The sequence below is a fragment of the Gorilla gorilla genome, chromosome 18 (genome assembly GCF_029281585.2).
Source record: "Gorilla gorilla gorilla isolate KB3781 chromosome 18, NHGRI_mGorGor1-v2.1_pri, whole genome shotgun sequence".
NCBI lineage: Eukaryota > Metazoa > Chordata > Mammalia > Primates > Hominidae > Gorilla > Gorilla gorilla.
In genome coordinates this window covers 95,591,938-95,609,925 of record NC_073242.2, presented here as the reverse complement: position 1 = coordinate 95,609,925, position 17,988 = coordinate 95,591,938, and the positions used below count along the sequence as shown (strand labels likewise).

Sequence of the window (17,988 nt, the reverse complement as noted above, 5' to 3'; positions counted from 1 at the left end):
ATGCACTCTCTGAAAGTGTTACTTCTTGCTACATTTTATTGATATGATGTATTTATTTTGAACACAGAAAAGATACATTGTTGCTTATTCATTGCCTAGTCCAGGAACAAGAAAAGCTATTCAGCTCCATCTTTCAAACACTGATGAGTAGGTAGGAATTTTTATCCCTTTTTTTCCCCCAGCACTCTCTGGAATTGCAGAAGCTGGATGTGTTTCTTAAAAGAGTCTCATTCCTGGAGTGCATTTTAAAGGCTATACAGTACAACAGACAGATATTTTTTGCCTAGAAAACAGTACGCCACTAAGGTGGTCAGAACTGCTTGTAAACAAGTCCCTCCCCCAGATGGAGTCTGGGGCTCCAGGAGGCTGCACGCAGGATGCTACAGAACTTCTGGGTGGATTCCTTTCAGCTCCGCACCAGAAGAAATGCTATCTCTACAGAAAATAAAATTCAAGATTGCCATCCTTGCCACTCCTCTGCTTAAGAAAGAGATTACTAAATAGTCTTAGCCCTTCATTGGAGGAACGGAAATGTGGGGAAGCAGGATAGGGTGCTGTTTTTTAATGACGAGGGACAAGAGGTGGGAGGGAGGCAGAGTGATGGCCGCTGGCGATGCTAGCAGGGACACTGCTCAGAGATGCTTGGCTGCCACCCTCGGTAGGCTGGGTCTTCAGGAATCACCTCTGTTATCTGCGTGGTCTTTGATGGAAATCCCTGGGGTTTCTTGGTCAAGATCTGAGCCAGCCTTTCTGCAGCCAGGCTGACCCTACAAATCCCCTTCTGTGGCAGCAAGGCCGAGTAGCCTTCTGTCCTCTTGTGGTGTCAAGGTGGTATTTATGGGGAGCATATCCCCTTCATTTTGTCTCTGCAAACACCCACATGGGCAAGGCCAGAACACAGCCACTCACCATCCCCAGCTATGAGCAGCCACCTAGAAGGACAGCACCAGCTCCGGGGTCTGGCTCTGACCCATTCGCGTGCAGGCCACAGTGGTCGGCCAGGCAGGGACTGAGGGAGGGGCCACTTCTCTGCCTCAGAGAGGTGCCCAGGCAGCACTGTGGTGAAGCCACCTGGAGAAGGGCAATGGCCTCATCTTCCTTGAAGACCCTTAGTCCTGGGCAGTGGCTGGACTGATGAGGGAACCGCCGCTGCACACCCACGGAGGGCCCTGCCTATCTACCTGGGGCCTGCAGCGTCAGAGATAGCTCTACTAGCACCACCTGACTGAGGGTACTGGGGTCAGGAGGGGGCCTAGTGGGCTGTGAGGGCCTCCAGGTTGCGCCTGAGACCCCAGACCCGGGTCCCCCACCTTGTAAGTGGCAGGGTGGTGATGTTGTGGCTCATCTGCCCTGGAATCGAGAGATAGGCACAGCGCACAACAGAACCTCACTGGGGCCTGTCCCGCCTCCCAGGAGGACAAGCTGGCCCTGGGGTAGGGGTCAGGGCAGGCAGCTGACCTCGGATGGTCCAGCAGTTTCCAGAGGCAGAACAGAATTTGGGCGCAGCTTGCTAGGCGAGGGTAGGGGCAAACGGGCCCGGGAGAGGGAAGAGAAAGTCCCACTTCCTACTTCGCCTCTCTCCCCGCAGCGCTCTCTACAGAGGCACAACAAACAGGCCGGGAGGAAGGACGGGAGGCCAGGAGAGCTCCACGTTCCGTGAAACCTTTGCAGGTGGGTTTTGTGTTTGTGGTAGGCCTGTATGTGCGCATGTTCACACACATGTGGAGCACGTCTAGATCTGTGTGTGTACATGGGGTATGTCAGTGTAGATGTCTGTGTGTATACAAGTTTGGTCTATGTGTGTCTTATGAGTCACGTGTGCATCTCTGTGTGTGTGTGTGTGTGTGTGTGCACGCCTTTGTGTGCCTAAAGAATGTGGTTCAGCCTGTAGGGACCAGCAGGACCCGGCTGGCTGGGTCCCTCACACAATCCTCTCTGGGCCAGAGGCTGGGGCCCGGGTTGGGGTGGGTGAGCCCTGGGAGCCCCTTGGCCCTGGGCCTGGGCCCGGCAGTGGCAGCAGGCCTGATGGGGGGCCGGCCCCGCACACAGCCTCGTAGGGGGGAAGGGTGTCCATGGAGACCGTGTGGAGGCCACCTTGGGCCGGGGTCCTCTGCTCCTGCTGGTGTCGGCCAGGGCTGTGGCCGCTGCCTGAGTCGGAGGTGCCATCCAGCGTGGGGCAGGAATCAGTCAGCGAGTAGGGTGGCGGTGCGTCCGTGGGGACGTACAGCTGAGTGGCCCCTGGCCCCACACACTCCTCGTAGCTACGAGAGAAGAGGCTCCCTCAGTGCCCCACCTAGGCCTTAGGGCTGGGTCTCTCCCAAAGGCCTGGGGGTCTATCTGCAGTGACAAGCTGTCCTGGCTGTGGACCAGGGTGGGCCTTGTCCACGCTGGCTCCAATGAAACCCTGCTACTTCCCTCCATCTCCAGAGGGGAACTCAGAACCCTGGGACCTGGATTTGGGACCTGACTCAGCCCTCATATGCGGTGTGAGCTCAACTCATGAACACTGAGCTGCCTGGGTCTGCGGTGCCTCGCAACAGCAGTGGCCACTGTCTAGGGAGCATCTCCCCGCAGCGCACTGGGTGTGCAGAGGCTGGGTAGGACCAACCTCAGGCTACCAGACACTCTGGTCTCCAGCCACTCCAAAGTTCCCCTTCTCAGTTTAGGAAAGAGTCCCCTGGGCCCCTCTGAACCCACAGATACAGAGCAAAAGAGCACCCATTGCCCCGAAAGGACTGGCAGCACCACCCCTGCTCGAGCCCCTGGGGCAGGGGTGAAGGTGGAAGGGCAAGGAGGAGGACACGGGCCATTCATCCAGGGCTGGAGGGGTCTCCTAGCAGGGAATGGTGGAGGCCCTGACCCCTTCCCCTCTTCGAGTACTGATGGGTGATCTGCCTGAGGGGGGCTGGCAGGAGAGGAACAAAAGCCCTCCAGAGAAGAGCTCCCCATGGGGAGGGGGCTGCTTGAGGGCCCTGAGGGCAGTTTGGACACAGCCACTCCTGTGGGCATGATCACAGGCACAGGGCCCTCCTGGCCACAAGCTCCACCTGTCCTTTCTCTTCCCACTGCCACTGTCTCTGGGGTCCTCAGGAGCTGAGGGCATAACTCCCTCCTTCCGGCTCCATGACCCCCCACTTCTCTGAGAGGAACCCGTCTTGATCCCTAAGGCCAGTCTCTGCCTCAGTGGCTGCAGGTGAGGCCACAGAGACCCCAGGCTAAGCCAGACCCTTGTTGCCTGGGAGGTCTCGGAAGGTGTGTGCGTGTGTGTGTTCGTGTGTGCATGTATGTGTGTGTGTGTGTTTGGAGGGGGAATCACCTGTCTTCATAGTCGTGCCCCCACCTTCCCCACCCCTCTCCACCCCTGCCTCATGCCTACCCAGCCCTGTCCAGGCACTGGACCCAACCAGCCTTGGGGGTGCCTGACCACAATGGAGGCCTGCAGCTGGGGCGTCCCCTCGTGCCTGAGGCCAACCCAACCCTCTGCTCTGACTCAGGGAGAAGTCAGCTCCCAGGCACCCCCAGGGCATCTGTGCACCTCCACCTCCATCAGAAGCAGCCCCACCTGTTCCTGTCCTTTAGATGAGGGGCACCAGGCAGAGGCAGCTGGGGATGGGGGAGGTGCCTGTGTCCTCAGGCTATGGCCTCAGGAACCAAGGGCTCAGGTCTAACCCTGAGCCACATCCTCAGATACCCACAGTATCTTCCTTCCCAGGAAGCAGGGTTATTTGTCCTTATTTCATAAACAAAGAAATGGAGCCCCTGAGAGCCACAGTGACATGCCTGAGAGCATCAACCTGGGCGGCATCCAGGATGGGCTCAAACTCAGGTGGGTATGACTGGAAAGCCAGGGCAGGGGAAGGGGAGAGGAGGTCAAACCCCACTGTGCCCTCTGTAGCGTGGCGCACGCGTGCTCGCCTGCCTCTGGGCCTTTGCTCTTCTGTGCCCTCTGCTGGTCACACCCTCCTCTGTATCTCTGAAGGTCCCAGTTCCTCCCAACCCAAGCACCACACACCCTTGACAAAGGCTGATTTCCTGTGTCAGCCCATCCTCCCTGATCCCCTCCCCTTGTCCTCCTCAGCATGATAGTTATCACCTGTGGCCTCGAAATAGTAACGACACCACTGGTGGGAAGAGCCAGTGCCTTGCTGAGCATTTTACTGGCACTTCTGTGTCATTTTCATGAGTATCCTGTGGGGCAGATATTATTATTATTATTTTATTATTATTTTTTTGAGACGAAGTCTCGCTCTGTCGCCAAGGCTGGAGTGCAGTGGTGCGATCTCAGCTCACTACAACCTCCGCCTCCCGGGTTCAAGCGATTCTCCTGCCTCAGCCTCCCAAGTAGCTGGGACTACAGGCGCCCGCCACCACGCCCGGCGAATTTTTTGTATTTTTAGTAGAGATGGGGTTTCACCGTGTTAGCCATAATGGTCTCGATCTCCTGACCTCGTGATCCCCCCACCTCAGCCTCCCAAAGTGCTGGGATTACAGGCGTGAGCCCCCACGCCCGGCTGGGGCAGGTATTATTACATGGACATTTCCACAATGGAGAAGCAGGCACAGCGGGATTAAGTAACTTGCTCATGATCATACAAGAAAGAATTTCCAGAGCGAGTGCACCTGGGGCCATCAGATGTCAGCATATGGGCTTGTCCCCTCTTTACCCTCCAGTCCCTGGTGTTATTTATAGAAACACAATACAGTTTTTTTTCCCTAGGGGGAAGTTGATCCCACGGCCACTGAAATAGCCGGATACTCCTCTGGCCTTCCCTCCCACCCTGAGGGAGACACCCGGAGGAGCAGATCCCCAGGGAATTCAGAACAGCTGCCACGGAACCTCCCCTGAAACTGCAAGGGCATTCCCGGCATGCCTACTCAACAGCCTGAGGAGCTGGGCTTGTCTCTTCCTTTCCTAGCACTTCCAGGTGACATCTGCTAAGTCACACTGCCTCAGTGGGACCTACTTGGTCAGGAGTGGGGAGGAGGTGGCCATGCCCACTGAGCAGATGTTTTCTGCATTTATACGACATGGAGGGGTGCCACTCTTTCCCATGATGGAGTTGGGGGGTCTTTGTGTCCAGGGCCCCATCCTCTGATGCCCCCTTCCCCACGAGGCCTCCTTACCCTGGTGGAGAATCTGGGTACAGCTCCCTGAGCACTGTGGCATCCACGTCCCCGTCAGAGCTGATGTCCAAGGGTGGGGGCCAGTCCTCTGAGGAGCTGCAGGCATAGCGCATCCTGTGGCTTGAGCGGCTGTATGTGTGCTCGTCCGACACTGCAGGGAACAGACCACCGGCCTGGGCCTCAGACCAGGATCCAGGGATGGTCCTCATGGGTCTGTAGGTCTACCTGGGGCCATGGAGGCTCTGGTTCCCCACCTGACCACTCCTCTCCTCACCAAGCACAGCTGCCTTCATCCATCAGTGACAGCTCCAGAATGTGGGTGCCATTGTCGTGTTGGGCATGGGGATACAGAGAGGAAGCAGAGCTGGCCCTGTCCTGGCCAGCTCCCAAGGTGGTGGCAGCCTGCTTTGGGGATAACCTGGCACTAGGCAGTGTGTCATGAGCTTTGGTAGAGGTCCTACTGGGACTGTGGGAGTAAAGGCAGGCCTGACCAGTCTGGAAGTCAGGGAGGGCTTCCTGGAGGAGGGGCTGCTACAGCTGAGTCTTGTCTAGGATTTAACCAGGGGAAGAAGGGAAGGCTGGGAGGAGGGAACTGAATAGCTTTCCAAGGAGGGAGATAAGAAAGAAGAGTGTGGTGTGAACAGGGAGCTTTGAGCTGTGGAGTTGGGCTGGGCATGGAAAATGCGGTGGAGAGTAGCAAGGAATGAGGGCTTCAGAGAACTCTGGGATCAGCCCTCCCACACTCACTGCCCTTTAGGTATCTTGGGGAAAAAAAGGGGCTTCTATGATGAGTCTGGCAGCTCCCCACACTGCATTCTCCTCTGCATTTTTTACCATGCACCAGTACATCAAAGGCTCTGAAAAGTCCTGCAGCTAAAAAACACATTTAACTGTGCCTGTCCAGCATTCGACCTCAGAATCTTCCTTTCTTAGACCTAGTAACACTGTTTAGGAAATGCTGCTGGAGCACAATCCTCTCATTCCACAGCTGAGGTTCTGGGAGGCCCGGTGACTTGCTGGAGGACAACACACAGTGAGTGGTTGGGCCAGAGGGCAGCTGGGTGTCTTGGCTCCTCCTTGCTAAGCTCTCTACAGCCCAGTTTCTGACATGTCTCGTCCTGGATGGGAACAGTGGGAGCTGCAAAGGTGGCTGAGAAACGAGGTCTCCTCAGTCCAGGGCTCCCAGGTGCCTCCTCCCCTCTGGGGGTGGGGCTTGGCATCAGGGGCGGAGCTATAACCTTTCTCTGCTTTGAGTGGTGCAGTTGCCATCCCCATTCTACAGACAAGGAAGCTGATACTCAGGGTCACATACGTGGTGAAGCATGGAGTTGTAATTTATGCACTCTGTATAACCCCAAAGACTGCTCTTCCCACTCCCCTAAACTCTTTTTCCCACTCTTCATATAATAGTGAGTGGAAGAATCTGGATATGAAACTCTATCTGCAGGTACAATTCCAATTCCAGGGTTATATACCGACACCGAGAAAGCTCTCAGAACAAAATATTCCAAACACGTTGATGGTGGCCCTGTCCAGATGACAGAGGATCATGACCCTTATTTCTTTTTCTTTTCTTTTTTTCTTTTCTTTTCTTTTCTTTTTTTTTGAGACGGAGTCTCTCACTGTCGCCCAGGCTGGAGTGCAGTGGCGCGATCTCAGCTCACTGCAAGCTCCGCCTCCGGGGTCCACTCCATTCTCCTGCCTCAGCCTCCCGAGTAGCTGGGACTACAGGCACCCGCCACCATGCCCGGCTCATTTTTTGTATTTTTAGTAGAGACCGGGTTTCACCGTGTTAGCCAGGATGGCCTCAATCTCCTGACCTCGTGATCTGCCCGCCTCGGCCTCCCAAAGTGCTGGGATTACAGGCGTGAGCCACCGCGCCTGGCCTATTTATTTCTTTATATTTCTTTTCTTATATTGTCTATATTTTTAAGGTTTTCTATAATGAACACACATTACTTTTCTACTAGGAGAAATGAAGTCAATAACATATGCTGTAAAAAAGGAGCTGAAATGCCATTTGTTTCTCCTGTTCAGGGCACCAGCTGAGAGACAGAATTTTTGGAAGAACTTAGGGAAGAAACTAAGAAAAGACAACAGCACACAGCAACAAGGTGAGACTGGAAGTTGAACCAGGGCTGCTGGGCTCGGGTGCCATGTACCCCTTCGCCCCACCAGCCAGCATTGCCAGGGAAGGGTTTTTGGGTTCAGGGAGGGTTCCACCTGCAGGGCAGCAGGTGTGCCTGTCACACAGGGATCCCTGGGGAAAGTCAGGGCTGCTTCCTGGACCTGAGAGGAGTGACTGGGTGGGCAGCGCTGAGGGCTGTTAGAGCTGGAGCAAACTGCTATCTACCCTTTCTTCTTGGGCTGCTTTTTCTTGGACTTCCCAGAGGGGAGCATCTTGGGAAAACTGAGGCTGCCCCAAGGTGCTCAGACCCCAAACCTGAGACATCCAGCTGGGCAGAGCTCCTGAGAGACAGCTGGAAAGAAACCCGCACCCTCCACTCCCATTTGAACTTCCCAAATCCCTTCTTTTCCCTTCTCTCCTGACTTCCCTGTCAGCACTGACCCAAATAGTCCAGGACTCCGGAAGCCGTGCTTCCCACTTCACATAAGCTGAAACCTCCTGTTTACCCCCACACCTTGGTTCATTATTTAACATCACTCCAAGTTCACTGCCCCTTGACAGGCTCTGGGAGAGGGAGGAAGAGGAACTGGCACTCATGAGCACCTGCTGTGCTCAATCTCTATGATCTCATCTACCTCACACCCCACTGTGGGAGGAGAGCAGTGGTTACCCCTTCCACCAGATGAAGAGACCGAGAGTGAAGTCACTTGCTCTAAACCTGCAGAAGTGACAGGAGACAGAGTCAGCCACCAGATCTCTCTTAAAGCTCAAGATGGAACAGAATTACAGAATTTTCTTTTCTTTCCTTCTCTCTTTCTTTCTTTCTCTTTCTCTCTTTCCTTTCTTTTTCCTTTTTCTTTCTCTCCTTTTTTCTCTCTCTCTTCTTTCTTCTCTTCTCTTTCTTCTTTATTTCTTTCTCTCTTTCTTCTCTATTTCCCCTCCCTCCCTTCCTTCCTTCCTTCCTCCCTCCCTCCCTCTCTCCCTCCCTCTTTCCCTCCCTCTTTCTTCTTCCTCCCCCACCCCCATCTCATTCTCAAAGATTTGTGGCTCCTCTCTGTGTCTGGCTAGACTACAGAAAGGCTCTGTGGGCAGGCAGAGGGCCAACTCTGTCCTGAGGGCGATGGGGAGCCATTGGGAAGTGGTCACAGTCCTGTCACTTTGGTTGCCTTGTGGAGAATGCCTTGGAGGTGCCAAGCTGGTGGCTGGCAGGCAGGGACAGCTGACATTAGTGCAGTGGCCTGGGAGCAGGTTTTCTTGGAGAAAGAGATGATGAAAATAGCTCACATTTATTGAGCATGTATTTACCCATTGGCCAGGTGCTGTGCTAATTTAGTCCTCACAATAACTGTTTGAGGTGGATCCTCTTGTACCAGTTTTATAGACGACTCGCCTGAGGCAAAGAGAGTTTTGGCAGCTTTCCTGAGGACGCGCATAGGAAGTAGGAAATCAGGCCTCTGTGGACACCTGGAGCCTGAGGTGCCTGTGGGGCTTCAGAGGGTGATGTCCAGGGGACCTCTGGGCATGCAGTTCTGGAGCTGACCTGCGGGCTGGAGCTAGGTAAGGGAGGATGACGGATGGTGTATGAGATGGAGCAGGGAGTGGGTGTAGAGAGAGGACCAGGACCAAGGCGTGGGATCTGAGGGACCTTGACCTATAAAGGGACAGAGGAGAGGAATCCGCAGCCAGAGGGGTGGGAGAGAGGCCGGAGGGCTTGAGTCACCAGAGCTGGGGGGCTGTGAGTGTGTCTGACAGGTGGAAGGGGCCCAGTGCCAAAGGTTGGGGTTCGCTGGTGCACTGCCCCTCCCTCTTTTATTATTTATTATTTATTTATTTTTTTAGAGACAGGGTCTTGCTCTGTTGCTCAGGCTGGAGTGCAGTGGTGTGATCGTAGCTCACTGCAGCCTGAAACCCCTGAGCTCAAGCTATCCTCCCACCTTGGCCTCCCAAAGTGCTGGGATTACAGGTGTGAGGCACCGCGCCTGGCGGTGCTGCTTTTATGTTCTCCCACAGCTGCTCACAGTGCGTTTCCCTCTTCCCTGGCACCCTTCCAAGGCTCCCGGCAGCCCCTGCGCATCCTCCAGAAGGCCGGGGGAAGGTATGGGGCAACAGCACCTCTGGGCTCCCTGCTGAGGCCCCAGGAGGTGTCAAAGCTGGAGCCGAGAGCAGAAGTGGGGCAGGGAGGCCGGAACCCCACAGGGGTCACCACCACCACAGGCTGCAGTGGGGAAGCCAAGGCCTGACCCCGCTTGGCAGAGCTGTGACCTCAGTCATCCCACCCACCCCAGGGACAGAGCCGAGGCCTCATTCATTGGCACCAGTCCCGAGGCCACCACAGGCTACAGAGGGGCTGGCCTGCCCCTAGGCCCATCTCTTTCCTCTGCGCCAAGGCCAACCCCTCAGCCCTCTCAGCTTGGGAACTACTGTGGGCCCCTAGCGTGCACTCCAAGATAGTCATTGAACAAGTTGCTTCTTTGTGCCTCAGTTTCCCAGTCTTAATTTTTTTCTTATTTTTTTAGAGACAGGGTCTCTCTCTGCTGTCACCCGGGCTGGCATGCAGTGGTGAGATCATAGCTCACTGAAGCCTTGACCTGGGCTCAAGGGACCCTCCCGACTCAGCCTCCTGAATAGCTGGGACTACAGACATGTGCCACCACACCTGGATAATTTTTACATTTTTTTTGTAGAGATGGGGTCTTGCTGTGTTGCCCAGGCTGGTCTCAAACTCCTGGTCTGAAGCGATCCTCCCACCTTGGCCTCCCAAAGTGTTGAAATTACAGGTGTGAGCCATGGCACCCAGCCCAGTTTCCTATTCTTTATTTATTTTTTATTTTTTGAGACAGAGTCTCGTTCTGCCACCCAGGCTGGAGTGCAGTGGCATGATCACGGCTCACTGTAACCTATGCCTCCCAGGTTCAAGCGATTCTTGTACCTCAGCCTCCTGAGTAGCTGGGATGAGAGGCATGTGCCACCATGCCCAGCTAATTTTTGTATTTTTAGTAGAGACAAGGTTTTGCCATGTTGGCCAGGCTGGTCTTGAACTCCTGACTTCAGATGATCTGTCTGCCTCAGCCTCCCAAAGTGCTAGGATTACAGGCATGAGCCACCGCACCTGACTACTTTCCTAGTCTTTAAAGGGGGCAACTACATATTTTGCCTTGAGGATAAAATACAGTGGCTCCTACCTTGCCCATGGAGCACTTCCTCCAGGCCCGAGCCTGTGTGGGGACGAGTCACCTGTGGGCCCTGCTCTCATGGATGCAGCACAATCACCCCATGACCGAGACACTGCGGGAGGCATGGGTGCAATGCCGAGGAGGTACAGAGGAGGGGGACACCCATCCAGCTCTGCCTGGTAGGTGCGAGGAGAGGCCAGACAAGCTCCCATAAGGAGGCAGCCTTTGAGCGGGGCCTGGAAGGCTTTTTTTAGTTCGAGAAGCCCAGGGAATGGCAGTCAGGGCAGAGGGAAGAGCCCAGGCAAAGGGCAGAGGCTGGAAGGAGCATGGACAGGGGATTGGAAAAGAGTGGGAGGAGCTGGGCAAGGGCCAGGCTGTGCGAGGGGCAGGCGGCAGACTGACCATCCTGGGTCTACCCGGCATCCTCCAGGGCTTGGGGTCCTGGGTTTCTCTTGCAGGGGATGGGCATGCTCTGGGCAGGAGCCCTGGACTCTCCAGGCTCAGGTTGGTGATGCGGGGGTGGGACAGGCCCGTCCTGCCCTGGGAGTGCTTCTGGCTTGTCTCCTTGGGGAGTCCCTGGCTTCTGGGGAGACTTGCGGAGACTGGGTGGGCTGAGCTTTCCACATCTGTTTTATTCATGCTGAACTTTCTCTTTGATCCTCATTGTTGGACAGTGAGAACAGTCCACTAGCCTGCTGTGTCTTTCCTCAACTGTGGCCACTTGTCCGACTTATCCCGGGATGTCCCTCTGTGTCTTACACAAGGTCCAGCCTCCTGCTCTTCTGGTTCTCCTAACAGCTTTCCCAGGGGAGCGACATCCAGGTCTGAGTGACACCCACTGTGGCCATGTACGTGTCTGCCGGACACTGCCTTGAGCCCATGGGGCGGCTCCCAGGGGCGTCTCCCCGACACCTCCAGCTCCCTTCCCAGGCAGTGCTGTGCAGCAGGCAGCCTGTGGGTGCCAGGTCAGGCTGCCTGGGCTCAAGTCTGGGATCCACCACTTGCTGGCTGGGCGATCCCACCTGGTTACTTAATCACTCCAGCCTCAACTTTTCGATCTGTCAATTGGAATGATGATAAAAGGTAGGACTTTTGTCATCTCACTAGGACCATGGTGAGGATTTTGCAGTGAGATTATGTGCACAGACAGCGCCAGGCACCCAGCAAGCACTCCTTACTCACTGGCCGTTACTACCAGGCACCTGTTCACCAGCTCCAGCTACCCATCAGTCCCCTCCTTAACCAGTTAACTCTGAAAAAGGACAGGAAATACCCCAAACCTGGCTAATCAGGGTGTGTCTGGGAGGGGGAGGAGGGGCCCCAAAGGCCAGGGCTGATCGGATCCAATTCAGTCTATTTTAAAAATGTTTCCTATCTTTCTTTTCCCCAAGCTTTTCCTGCCTTGGAGGGTGAAACGCCTCAGGTCTGGCCATGGCTCTGGCTCCTAGGAGGTTGGCATCACTTCACCCTGCAGTGTGAAGGATGCCTACTGCTGTTAAGCACCTCCAAGGTCCTGCTTTTCTTTTCCCTATCTGGTGGTGGCCTTGGACCTAGGCAGAGGCCCCTGAAGGCCTGTGGATGGTGATTTGGGAAGGAAGAGTCTGGCTTTTTCCTGCCATTGAAAATCGTCTGAGAATGGAATGCAATTGAATTTTTTCCTGCTGCCTTAGACAGCTGGCCCCTTCCAGGAGGGACACAGTCAGGTGGCTGCATTCTGTAAAAAGTTCAGGCATTCTGGCCACATGCACAGATTTGGGACTGGTCACCCAAGAATTAGCCACCAACTCTGTTTAAGGGTGATCCCAACAACTGGGAGACCCTCAGATCAGTTCTATTTGCACTCTGCTGACTCTCACCAGGGATAGTTTTATTTACTCATCATTCATTCCGTAAATTCACCCATTCACTTATTCTTATATTCACCCCCATCAACCCATCCCACTGCCCACCTATTTATCTTTCCATTCCTCCACTCAACCCTCCCTTCCATCTCTCCACTCAGGCATAACACTCAATCCACCCATCTATCCATCCCTCCATTTTCTCATTCATCCATCCTTTCATCTACCCATTTATCCATTCATACTCTCCACCCATCCATCTCTCCACCCATCCACTGACTCTTCCACTCAACCTCCATCTATCCATCACCTCACTCCTCACCCATCCATTTTCCTACGAGTCCTTCTCCCTTCTCACCCATCCATTCCTCTCTTCATTCATCCACCCATCTCTCCACCCAACCATCCATCCATCCATCCATCCATCCATCCATCCATCCATCCATCCATCCATCGAGACACCAGATGGACCAGCCCTTGGTGCAGCCTGGACCAACAGTGGCAGGGGAGGAGTGACACACTCTCCCTCTGACCTTCAGCCTCACTCTGAGTTTCTCTCTTAGCAGTCACCCGGGCCTCTCATGTCACCGAGAACATTATGGTGGGTGCCTGTGAGCTCTTCCTGACCACCCAAGACTTCTAGGATGCTTTCCCGACCACCCTGCTCCACCCAGGGCAGAGTTGCCAACTCCTTGATGCCTCCTGTGTTGCAATCGCAGTCAGATGAGGTCCCAGGGCCCCAGGGTGGGCGGCAGCTCACCGTAGCCGTGCTCGTACTCTCGGTGTCGACGCCGGCGGTGGTGATGGTGGTGGTGGTGGTGGCGGTGGTGGCGGTGGCGGTGCCGCTGAAGCCGGGCCTGCCTGTCCCTGCGGATGCTGCCCACAATGATGGTGATGCAGGAGAGGATGATGACCACACCTATGACGGCACTCGCCACCAGCACGGGGGACACGAGCAGATGGCTGTGCTCCGAGCTCTCTGAGAATGTGGGGTAGAAGTAGCTGGTGCGGTTGTATCGTGCTACTGTGGACAGAGAGAGAGGACACTGAGCTGGAGCCCAGGCCTGCCACACCCCTTCCTTCTCTGCCCCTGCTGCCCTGTGAGCTGTTGCTCCCTAAATAAATGGAGGAGGGTCTGGGCTCAGGCCCACGGACTCTATCCTGGCTGCTCCTGGGAGGGAGAAGGAGAGCAGCACCTCACTCCGCTGCCTGCAGGAGCCTCTGGTAGTGAGGGCTGACTGTCCCTCCTCTCCTCTGAAGCCTCTGCCCACAAGCTGAACTACCTCACAGATAGGAAACGGGAAGCTCAGAGAGGGCAGTGGACTTGCCCAAGGTCACCCAGCAAATTAGTGGTAGAGCTGAGGCTTGAATCCAAGACTCTTAGAGCTAGACAAGTTGAAAGGTCAACATGATTTTACCAATGTCTTAGGAAGCAGTGGGGGATGCACAGGGGGACAGAGTATGAGTAACCATTCTGCCGGCTTCAGGCAGGCCTGGGGCTGTGGGCTGAAATTGACCCAGATGCGTCAGGGGGTTGGATCAGATGAGAGAAGGTTTCCCAGAAGAGGTAAGGCCAAGGTGATCTTGGAGGGTGAGGATGAGTTAGCTCAGGGAAGGCAGGGAGAGGCATTCTAGGAGGGACAAAGGCACAGAAGGGTGGAGGGGACTTCCAGGGAGGATGTGGTGTGGTGGGGGCAAGGGGAGAGTGCAGGAACCTCCTCCAGGACTAACAGCTGGATCCTTGAGAGTCCTACGGAAAGAAGCTCCTGGGGATGGGTGACTTAGTCCTCTCACCGGAAAAGATGCTGGGGCCTTGGGAGCTGGGGTCCTGGGGAGGGGTCAGAGTCAGCTAGGGGCAGCCATGGGCACCCACTGCCTCACTTGGACAGTCAGCTCCTCATTAGTGAGTGTCTTGGAGTGTCACTGAATTCCCTCCAACTCAGCCCTGCAACTCAGGATGCAACTTTCTCCTTTCACAGATGGGTGGACTGAGACTCAGCGCTGGTAAGTGACTGGCCCATGGTTGCTCAGTTACTCCACGGCCGAGCTAAGCTAGAACCCAGATCTGGCTTCAAAGTCCAGTGCTTGCTCTCTTGACCTCAGTGCCTCTCCTGCTCTCAGTGCAAACCCTTCCTGAGGCTGCCAGCCGGATCTCTGAACAGCAGTAGGGAGACAGCTTCAGACATTCAATGAACCACAGGGTCACGGGCAAGCACCAGGAAGGTCAGATCTTTCGTAGGCTCTGTTCTGAGAGGGGTCCCCTTGCACGTTCTCCCAGAGCGCATGTTCAAGCCCCAGCTTTGCATTTGTTACATATGATCATGTCTGGTTTCCAGGGCTTGTGTTTGATCACTCTCTGTGTCCTCAAACTCAACAATGTGGCTGGGCACTCCAAAGTTTCCTAATGCATGTATTGAGTGAGTAGCTCCAGTCTTGAGACCAGATGGGGAAATGGCAGGGAGGCCTTGCGATGCCTCAGGAGAGTGAGGCCTCTGTCTTGGGTGGTAATCAAGGAGAGCGTGGGTGGCCACCTGCCTGAGTAGCTGTAGGAGGGCTTTTTTCCCAGGTGAGGGCCTGGCCATCTACCAATCAGAGGCTTGACACTCAGCTGTGATCGCTTCTCCTTCCCATACCTTTCTAGCACTGACCCCAAAAGCCTCAATCACACTCAGCCTAGGACAGGAACAGGTGGTAAAGCACAAACTCGGGACCTTAGCTGGGGCTAGAAACATGCCCTTGGGGCAGGTGTGGCCCATGCTGGTGGCTCTTGCAGCCTACTAGCCTTCATCAGGAGGGAGTGAGATGGAGGCTCTAGTGTCTGGGCCAGTGTGTCATCTCACTCTTGAGAGCCAAGCCTTTGCTGAAGTTCACTGTAAGATGCTCCCCTGGAGAGGCACACACTGGAGTGAGGGAGCGCCCTAAGGCTTTGGTTGGACATGCATGCTTCCTCACCCTCCGATGTGAGAATGTGGGGTGTGGAGACAAAAGTGACTCCATCTTGGGTGCTGATATAGTTTGGCTCTGTGTCCCCATCCAAATCTCACCTTTAATTGTAATCCCTATAATCCCCACGTGTTAAGGGCAGGACCAGGTGGAGGTAATTGAATCTTGGGGGCAGTTTCTCCCATGCTGTTCTCGTGATGAGTGAGTCTCATGAGATCTGATGGTTTTATAAGTGTCTGGCATTTCCCCTGCTTGTACTCATTCTCTCTCCTACTGCCCCGTGAAGAGGTGCCTTCTGCCATGACTGTCTGTTTCTTGAGGCCTCTCCAGCCATCTGGAACCGTGAGTCAATTAAACCTCTTTTCTTTATAAATTATCCGGCCTTAGGTATTTCTTCATAGCAATGTGAGAATGGACTAATACAGATGCTAATCTGCCATGTTGACTTCTGATTAGCCCTGGTCCTGTGAAAACCTCCTGATTCTCACTTTATTTACTGTCTTTAGCGTAAGAACATGTCAGCCTTGATGTTATTGCACAAATTATAGGTTATGACGCATGTAGCATTCTTGCCTGTTCTGGAGGGCTGCCTTTAATTGTCTTGCATAGAGCATGTATACCCTTTCCCTGTGATATATAAGCCCTGGGTCTGGGGAGCAACAGTGTGGAGATCTACCTGTTTTGCTGCTCTCCAAGACTACACTTCCATCCTTAAGTTCCCCAAATAAATCACTCCGTACTGACAAATTGGATTTGTCTGCCTCACTTTGGTGATAAGTTAAAATGACATCACACTAAAACTTGTGAGATGCAGGCTGGGCGCAGTGGCTCATGCCTGTAATCCCAGCACTTTGGGAGGGTGAGGTGGGTGGATCACTTGAGGTCAGGAGTTTGAGACCCGCCTGACCAAGATGGTGAAATTCCGTCTCTACTAAAAATACAAAAAAATTTACCCGGGCGTGGTGGTGGGTGCTTGTAATCCCAGCTACTTGGGAGCCTGAGGCAGGAGAATCACTTGAACCTGGGAGGCGGAGGTTGCAGTGAGCAAAGATCGTGCCACTGCACTCCAGCCTGGGCAACAAGAGCAAAACTCCATCTCAAAACAAAAACAAAAACAAAACAAAAAACTTGCAGGATGCAGCTAATGCAGTGTTTAGAGGGAAATTTATGTATGTAAATGTCTACATTAAAAATGAAAAAAGATCTCAAATCAACAACCTAACCTTCTACCTTAAGATACTGGGAAGAGAAGAGCAAACTAAAATCTGAAGTGGGCAGAGAGAAGGAAATAATAAAGATTAGAGTGGAAATTAGTGAAACAAAGAATAGAAAAACAATAGAGAAAGCCAATAAAACCAGAAGTGTGTTTTTGTTGTTGTTGTTGTTTTTTTGTTTGTTTTTTTCGAGACAGAGTCTCGCATTGTCTCCCAGGCTGGAGTGCAGCTGCAACCTCTGCCTCCCAGGTTCAAGTGATTCTCCTGCCTCAGCCTCCTGAGTAACTGGGACCATAGGTGTGAGCCACCACGCCCGGCCCAGAAGTTGGTTCTTTAAAAAGATTATCAAATTTGGCCGGCTGCGGTGGCTCACACCTATAATCCCAGCACTTTGGGAGGCCGAGGTGAGTGGATCACTTGAGGCCAGGAGTTCAAGTCCAGCGTGGCCAACATGGTGACACTCCATCTCTACTAAAAATACAAAAAGTTAGCCAGGTGTGGTGGCACACACCTGTGGTCCCAGTTACAGGTGTTACTACAGACCTTACAGAAATAAGAATTTTCAGGGAATACTATGGACAACTGTATGCCAACAAATTGGATAACTTGGATAAAATGTGCAAATTCCAAGAAATACACAAAAGTAAGGAAAAAGACTTAAAAAGAAACAGAAACTCTGGCGAGGCCTATCACAAGCAAAGAGATTGAATTATTAACACGAGAAAGTTCTCAGCTTCTTTTTCCAGAAAGAAAATCCCAGGACCAGATGGCTTCATTGGAGAATTCTACCAAAAATTTACAGAAGAAATAATAACTTTAATGCATATAGGATTTCAGTTTGGGATGATGGGAAGAGTTCTGGAGATGGATAGTGTTGATGGCTGCATAGCAATGTGAATGTACTTAATACCAGCAAACTGTATACTTAAAAATGGTTAAAGTGATAAATTTTATGTTATATATATTTTATCACAACAGAAAAAGCTAAAAAGGAAATAATACCAATTTCCATAAACTTTTCTAAAACATAGGAGGGAACACTTATCAACTCATTCTATAAGGCCAGCATTACCCTGATACCAAAACTAGACAAAGACATTACGAGAAAAGAAAATGACAGAACAATATCTCCTAGGAATATAGGTGCAAAAATCCCCAACAAAATACTAGCAAATTGGATCCAGTAATACATAAAAAGGATTATACACCAGGACTACATACGATTTATCCCAGGAATGAAAGATTGGTTTAACATCCAAAAAATCAATTAATGTAATATACCATATCAATAGACTTTAGGACAAAAACCACATGATCAAAACAGATACAGAAAAATATGACAAAATTGAATTCTCCTTCTTGATAAAATCACTCAACAAACTAAAAATAGAAGGGAACTTCCTCAACCTGATAAAGGGCATTTATGAAAGACTCACAGATAACATGGTGCTTCATGGTGAAATACTAAAACCTTCTCCCTATGATCAGGATCTAGACAAGAATGTCCACTTTTGCCACTTCTATTCAACATTATATCGGATATTCTAGCCAGGGCAATTTAGGCA

General features: G+C 52.9%; 1 protein-coding gene and 1 long non-coding RNA gene across 2 annotated transcripts in view; one reads left to right on the top strand and one right to left on the bottom strand.

Moving 5' to 3' along the window:
• Positions 1-10: 10 nt before the first annotated feature.
• BEAN1 (brain expressed associated with NEDD4 1) overlaps positions 11-17,988 on the bottom strand; it is a 58,363-nt gene continuing 40,385 nt past the window's right edge. The window contains exons 3-5 of the mRNA XM_055366087.2: positions 13,027-13,290; positions 5,125-5,275; positions 11-2,261 (exon numbers count right to left, since the gene is read on the bottom strand). Coding sequence (XP_055222062.2) covers positions 1,922-2,261; positions 5,125-5,275; positions 13,027-13,290 — 755 coding nt within the window. The 3' untranslated portion in view covers positions 11-1,921. The remainder of the gene's footprint in view (positions 2,262-5,124; positions 5,276-13,026; positions 13,291-17,988) is intronic.
• LOC109023699 (uncharacterized) lies at positions 3,689-13,130 on the top strand. Its single transcript, XR_008672702.2, has 4 exons — positions 3,689-3,826; positions 4,718-4,925; positions 7,162-7,238; positions 12,830-13,130. It is a non-coding gene; the product is annotated as an uncharacterized lncRNA (long non-coding RNA).